The sequence below is a fragment of the Heterodontus francisci genome, chromosome 45 (genome assembly GCF_036365525.1).
Source record: "Heterodontus francisci isolate sHetFra1 chromosome 45, sHetFra1.hap1, whole genome shotgun sequence".
Lineage (NCBI taxonomy): Eukaryota > Metazoa > Chordata > Chondrichthyes > Heterodontiformes > Heterodontidae > Heterodontus > Heterodontus francisci.
Window position 1 is genome coordinate 14,207,374 of NC_090415.1, and position 7,396 is coordinate 14,214,769.

The window sequence follows — 7,396 nt, forward strand, 5'->3', positions numbered from 1 at the left end:
CCCAGTCCTTTGCCTCCTTTACCTCTTCCTGTCATGATGTTTCTTCAGACAAACCTAATTCTGAATGAGAAACGAGTAGTTTCTGCTGCCTTTTTATACAGCCTGCCCCGACCTGACTGTGAAAGAGACAGAGAGCCAGAGGCGGGTCTGGAGGAAACTGAGTGACAGACAGAGCAGAGAAATGTCTTTGATCCTCTCGCTCCGCCTCCCACTTGCTCGAACCGCAAATTCAAGAAAAAACAGTTCTCGACATTAGAGCTCAGCATAAAACCTGGAGATTCGGCCTTTATCGCCAATGATAACAAAAACCGGCGGTCTCAATACGGATCTGTAACAAATAAAAGTTAGTAATATACAAGCATAAGTGCAGAGCAGTGCACACCTCTCCTCCCAGACGGATTCAGCAGTTTACTGAAACCGAACCCCAGCTGAATTATAGAAAATCATGTATTGGAGTTTGAGATGTGACGCGGGGTATCTCGCCCGTGTTACTGTGTTACAGGCTGTCGCCCTGAAACGGGCATGAACTGAGACTTCACCGAACATATACCCGGGTACAGTGAGGCCCGGACATCCCTGATTTGTTGCAGAGAGTGAGGAAGGGCTGGGTTGAGAGTCACCAGGGAACTTGGATTTAATTCAAATCATTTCTAGGTGAAATGTGCACACGACTGCGGGACAGGAATCATTTGATCGGGGATCAGCTCTTTCCTGAGAGACGTGGGTGGCTCTGAAAAGAGCCTTTGGGTTCAGATGTCTACAAGTTTCCCGTGCTGTTTCACTTCTTTCCAGGGGCTGCTTTCTGAGCCTTTGCTGCTTTCGGCTTCTTCCCGCCCCTTGATGATTGGACTTTCTTGGGCGGCTTTCCGCCCGTGGCCCTCTTGGTTTTATTGGCATTCTTCGCTGGAGATTTTTTTGGAAGCGTTGCTTTCTTTACCGCCTTCTTTGGTGTTTCCGTCTTCTTGGTGCTCACTTTCTTGGCTGCCGTCTTCTTGCTGCTCACTTTCTTGGCGACTATTTTCTTCCCTGGGGATTTCTTGGCTGTTTTCTTTGTGATCTGTTTCTTGGCAGCTGTTTTCTTCACTAAAGATCTCTTGGCTGCTCCTGTCTTAATCTTCTTCACCACATTTCCCTTCTTTTCCTGTTTCGCGATTTTGAAGGTGCCGGAGGCCCCCGTGCCCTTCGTCTGCACCAGGAAGTCTTTCGCCACAAGCCGCTTGATACTTTGCTTGATTGGGAACTTGCTCTTCTCCACATCGACACCTTTAACACGCAGAGCCTTCTTTATTGCCTGCAGTGACATCCCACTGCGGACACTGCATTCCGCCACAGTCTTGAGGATCAGTTCGCCCAACTTGGGACCGCCTGACCGCTTCCGAGGAGCCGCCTTCTTCTTCTTGGGAGTCTTGATTTGAGCGGCGGCGGCTGGAGGAGCCGTTTCGGCGGCTGCAGTATCGGTCATGTCCAGGACTCTGCACAAAGTCTCTCTGTCAGTCAGAACTGGGTCAGAAATGAAGCTGGTGGTGGCGGCACTGAGCAACTTAAAGGCAGCGAGCGGACGGGGCGGAGACAACCTGCTGTCAGCTCCCGGCTCCTGCTGCCTCTCTGTGTTTCTCTCTGGTCCTAAACTCTCCAATTCCACTGAAATTCGGGTATTCCAGAGTCCCAGGCTAGATCCTTCCTGTCTCTGACATCAGAATGTTTGCTGTCACAAAGGTTTCTCTTGAAGTAAAGACTCCATTTTCGACTGAAACCCGTTTCATTGCTGCACTGATGACTCTCTCTCAGCCGATCGCTGACATGTTCCATACTTTTCGACTAAAATCTTGAAATCAACAAACAAACAACACTGAATTCCCACTTTGAGGATTAGAAGGGGAGCAAAGTGCTTCTTTGACTGGAAAATCTTGTTATTTTACACAAGAGGGACTCGGAAATCCGACGATGAGACCAGACCCACAAACACAGTGGCATTAGACTAACGCGCCCGTCCCTTTAATACACTCTCTTCCACAATATTCACATCCACACAATCTCAGGCCGAACTGTTCGCTCAATTTAACGTTCCCAGGACAGGATTTCCCCTCCGCTCGGCCTGTGCTGCGGATTCACGGTGGGTATTTGTATTTTCTAGACTCAGTAAGTGTTAAACACTCTGAGACTGGCGCTGCGAATGTTGTCTGTTTATCAGGTTCGACGGCAAGAGCAAATCACAGCTTTGAATGTGTTCAAACTACTGTCCGGTTTGATGTTATTGATCGCACACATAAACATGTTTCCTGACGGTGAAAATACAAATTATCGACTGTCTCTTCCTATAGTCTATCCATATTTTTCCAGGTGTCCCAGACATCCCATTGTCAACAAGGAGAGATGTCCAGTTACAGAATAATCCCACATTCAGACGCTGTGTTTTTTTTTGTTCCAGGCTGTGACAGGCTGGTTCTCTCCGTCCTTCGATGCAGGACTGAAGACAGATAAATGCACCGTCAGATTAGAACGTACCGAGCGGAGAAGTGACAGTGACCGTCTCACCCGCGGCACCGGAGGAGAGTTCACTGTTGCAGTGCTGCACGTCTGTTCAGCGTGTCCATAACACACTCAATAACACCATTACCCTTTAATATACAGCAACAGAGGGACAGAGAGAGGGAGAGTGAAAGAGAGAGAGGGGTGAGAGAGGGAGAGAGAGAGTGTATCAGTCTTACATTTCCAAAAGGTCTGGCAGCATCTGTGGAGAGAGAAACAGAGTTAACGTTTCGGGTCAGTGACTCTTTCTTCGGAACTGTCTCTCTCCCTCTGCCTTTGGTGCTGTATCTATGTTCACGATAGAGTTAGTGAGTGTTTTATGTATGTATTCTATTGTAGTACTGATGGAGCGAGTGAAGGACTATGTCTGTCTGTCTGTCTCTCTCTCTCTGATGATACAGGTGAAGGTGACATCGGGGTGAAGGGGTTCGAAGAAAGGTCACTGACACGAAACGTTAACTCTGCTTCTCCCTCCACAGATGCTACCAGACATGCTGAGTATTTTCAGCATTTCTTGTTTTTATTTCAGATTTCCAACATCCGCAGTATTTTGCTTTTATTATTATAATTTCCAACTGTGTGTCCATTTCACACTGAACAACAGTATTTCACCTTCACCTGTATCATCAGAGAGAGAGAGAGAGAGACTATCAGTACTACAATAGAATGCATACACATAACACTCAGTAACTGTATCGCCAACATAGATACAGCACCAAAGGCAGAGGGAGAGAGACAGCATCAATAGCGAAAAAAAGGCAGAGAGAGAGAGAAAGATCTGGAGTGGGCGAGAGGCTTGGGTGATGGTGAGAAGGAGAGATATGCATTCACTCAGAATCATAGAAACATTGAACGTTTATGGCACAGAAAGGAACCACTTGACCCATCGTATCTGTGCCAGCCGAAAAAATTCCACCCATTCTAATCCCACCTGCCAACATTTGGTCCGTAACCCGGCAGATTACGGCACTTGAGATGCATATCCAGACTTCTTTTGAATGATTTGAAGGTTTATATTTCAACTACCCTTTCAGGCAGTGAGTTCCAGACCACCACCACCCTGTTTGATTTATTCATTCATATGATGTGGGTGTTGCTGGCTTGGCCAGCATTTATTGCCCATCCATAACTGCCCTTGAGGAGGTTGTGGTGAGATGGCTTCTTGAACCACTACACTCCATGTGAGGTAGGTACAATCATAGTGTTGTTAGGAAGGGAGTTCCAGGATTTTGACATAGCGACAGTGAAGGAATGGCAATATAGTTCGAAGTCAGGATGATGTGTGATTTGGAGGGGAACTGGCAGGTGATGGTGGCCCCATGCATCCACTACCCTTGTGCTTCTAGTTGGTAGTGTTCGCGTGTTTGCAAGGTGCTGTCTAAAAAGCCTTGGTGTGTTGCTGCAGTGCATCATGTGGATGGTACGCATTGCTGCTACTGTGTGTCGGTGGTGGAGGGAGTGAATGTTTGTGCATGGGGTGGCAATCAAGTGGGCTGCTTTGTCCAGGATGGTGTCGAGCTTCTTGAGTGTTGTTGGATCTGAACGCATCCAGGCAAGTGGAGAGTATTCCATCACACTCCTGACTCCCGCCTTGTAAATGGTGGACAAGCTTTGGGGAGTCAGCAGGTTATTTGCTCGTCGCAGGATTCCTATCCTCTGATCTGCTCTTGTAGCCACGGTATTTATATGGCTACTCCAGTTCAGTTTCTGGTCAATGGTAGACCCTAGAATATTGATAGTGGGAGATTCAGCGATGCTAATTGCCATTGAATGTTAAGGGGAGATGGTTAGATTCCCTCTTGCTGGAGATGGTAATTGCCTGGCACTTGTGTGGTTTGAATGTTACTTGCCCCTTATCAGCACAAGCCTGGATATTGTCCAAGTCTTGCTGCATTTCTACACAGACTGCTTCAGTAGCTGAGGAGTCACGAATCATGCTGGACATTGTGCAATCATCAGTGAACATCCCACTTCTGACCTTATGATTGAAGGAAAGTCATTGATGAAGCAGCTGAAGATGATTAGGCCTAGGACACTACCCTGAGGAACTCCTGCAGTGATGTCCTGGAGCTGAGATGATTGACTTCGAACAACCACAACCATCTTCCTTTGCACTAGGTATGACTCCAACCAGCGGAGAGTTTTCCCACTGATTCCCATTGACCTCAGTTTTGCTCGGGTTCCTTGATGCCATACTTGGTCAAATGCTGCCTTGATGTCAAGGGCAGTCACTTTCTTCTCACTCTTGAGTTCAGCTCTTTTGCCCATGTTTGAACCAAGGCTGTAATGTGGTCAGGAGCTGAGTGGCACTGGCAGAACACAAACTGAGCGTCACTGACCAGGTTATTACTGAGCAAGTGCCGTTTGATGGCACTGTTGATGACACCTTCCATCACTTTATTGATGATTGAGAGTAGACTGATGGGGTCTAATTAGCCAGCTTGGACTTGTCCTGCTTTTGGTGTCCAAGACATACCTGGGGAATATTTCACATTGCTAGGTACATGCCAGTGTTGTAGCTGTACTGGAACAGATTGGCTATGGGCGCAGCAAGTTCTGGAGCACAGGTCTTCAGTCCTATTGGAGAACATTGTCAGAACCCAGAGCCTTGGCAGTATACAGCACCTTTAGTCATTACTTGATGTCACACGGAGTGATTCGAATTGGCTGAAGTCTGCCATCTGTGATGCTGGGGCCTTCAGGAATAGTCTGAGATGAATCATCAACTCGGCACTTCTAGCGAAGATTGTTGTAAAAGCTTCAACCTTATCTTTTGCACTGATGTGCTGGGCTCCCTCATCATTGAAGATGGGGATATTTGTGGAGCCACCTCCTCCAGTTAGTTGTTTAGTTGTCTACCACCATTCACGGCTGGATGTGACAGGACTGCTGCACTTAGATCTGATCCATTGGTTAGGAAATCACTTGGCTCTGTCTATCGGATGCTGCATACGCAGTTTGACATGCAAGTAATCCTGTGTTGTAGCTTCACCAGGTTGAGACCTCGTTTTGAGGTATGCCTGGTGCTGCTCCTGGCATGCCCTGCTGCACTCTTCATTGAATCACGTTTGGTCTCCTGGTTTGATGTTAATTGTAGAGTGAGGGATATGCCGGGCCATGAGCTGAAAGATTAGGGTTGAGTACAATTCTGCTGCTGTTGGTACCTCGCTCATCTTATACGAACATACGAATTAGGAGCAGGAGTAGGCCACTCGGCCCTTCGAGCCTGCTCTGCCATTCAATAAGTTTATTTCTGAACTGATTACTCCACATTTCCAGCACGACCCGGTTTTCTACACTCCCTTTCTTGTCAAGAATCTATTTACCTGGACCTGAAAAATATTCAAAGTCTCTGCTTCCTTCGCCTTCTGAGGAAGAGAATTCCCAAGTCTCACGACCCTCTGAGAAAAAAAATCTCCTCATCTCTGTCTTAAATGTGCGACCCCTTATTTCTAAACAGTGACCCCTTGTTATAGATTCTCCCACAAGGGGAATCATCCTTTCCACATCCACCCTGTCAAGACCCCTCAGGATATTTTATGTTTCAATCAAGTCACATCTTACTCTTCCAGCGGATACAAGCTTCGCTTGTCCAATATTTCCTCTTAAGACAGCCCGTCCATTCCAGGCATTAGCCTAGTAAACCTTCTCTGTACTGCCTCCAATGCATTTAAACCCTTCCTTAAATAAGGAGACCAGTACTGTACACATTAATCCGAATGGCCCACAGACCCTCATGGATGCCCAGTTTTGCATTGCTAGGTGTGGAAAACTTTTCCTTATTTCCCCTCTAATCTTTCTACCAAGCACTTTAAGTCTTTACCCCCGAGTCACTCTCGATGAAGGTAAATGGGCCATTGACCGCCACTCTATCCAGGCCTCTCAAAATGTAATATATTTCAATCAGATCTACCCTTCTTTGTTCCAAGGAGAACATCCCAGCACACCCAATCTTTCCTCATAGCTGCATTTTTAGGTCCCGAAAATGTCCTCGTAAATCTCCTCTGGACCCTCTATAATGCAATTACATCACTTCTATAATGAGGTGATGAGAACTGCACACAGTACTCAATTTGTAGCCTAACCAATGATTGATATATTTCCAGGATAACCTTCCTGCTATTATATTCTATACCTCGGCTAATAAAGGGAAGGATTCCATATGCCTTCTTAACCACCTTGTCGACCTGTCCTGCTACCTTCTGGGTCAGTGGTCATTTACTCCAAGGTCCCTCACATTCTCTGCACAACTCAGTATATTCCCATTAATCGTGTATTCCTTTGCCATGTTTGACCTCCCAAAATGCATCGCCTCACACTTATCCGGGTTGAATTCCATTTGCCATTCTTTGCTCATATGTCCAGACCATCAACATCTTCCTGCAGCCGACAGCAATCCTCCTCGTTTTCTATCACACGACCAATTTTTATGTCATCTGTAAGCTTCTTATTCATGTTCCGCACATTTACGTTCAAATCATTAATATATACCACAATGAGCAGGTGACCCAGTCCTGAGCCAAGCGGAACGCCAATGGAAACAGCCCTCCAATCGCAAAAACACCCGTTAACAATTACCATTTATTGCCTGCCACTAAACCTAATTTGCATCCAGCTTACTGCATTTTCCTGGATCACACGGGATTTTATTTTTTTTAACCAGTCTGCCATGTGGGACCTTGTCAAAATCCTTGCTAAAAATCCATCGAGACCGCATCAACTACAGTGCCATCATACAACTTCCTTGTTACTTCTTCAAGAAATTGGATCAAGTTGGTCAGACGAGATCTTCCTTTCACAAATCCACGCTGACTATGCTTGATTAATCTTTGTCTTTCTAAGTGACAGTTTATCCTGTCTCTCTGAA

At 46.4% G+C, this 7,396-nt stretch overlaps 1 protein-coding gene across 1 annotated transcript; it reads right to left on the reverse strand.

Moving 5' to 3' along the window:
* Positions 1-252: 252 nt before the first annotated feature.
* On the reverse strand, positions 253-1,462 carry LOC137356421 (histone H1-like). Its single transcript, XM_068022312.1, has 2 exons — positions 783-1,462; positions 253-328 (listed from the first exon to the last, which is right to left on the reverse strand). Exons 1-2 carry the CDS (start codon positions 1,460-1,462, stop codon positions 253-255), a joined length of 756 nt encoding a protein of 251 aa, XP_067878413.1.
* Between the last annotated feature and the right edge of the window lie 5,934 nt (positions 1,463-7,396).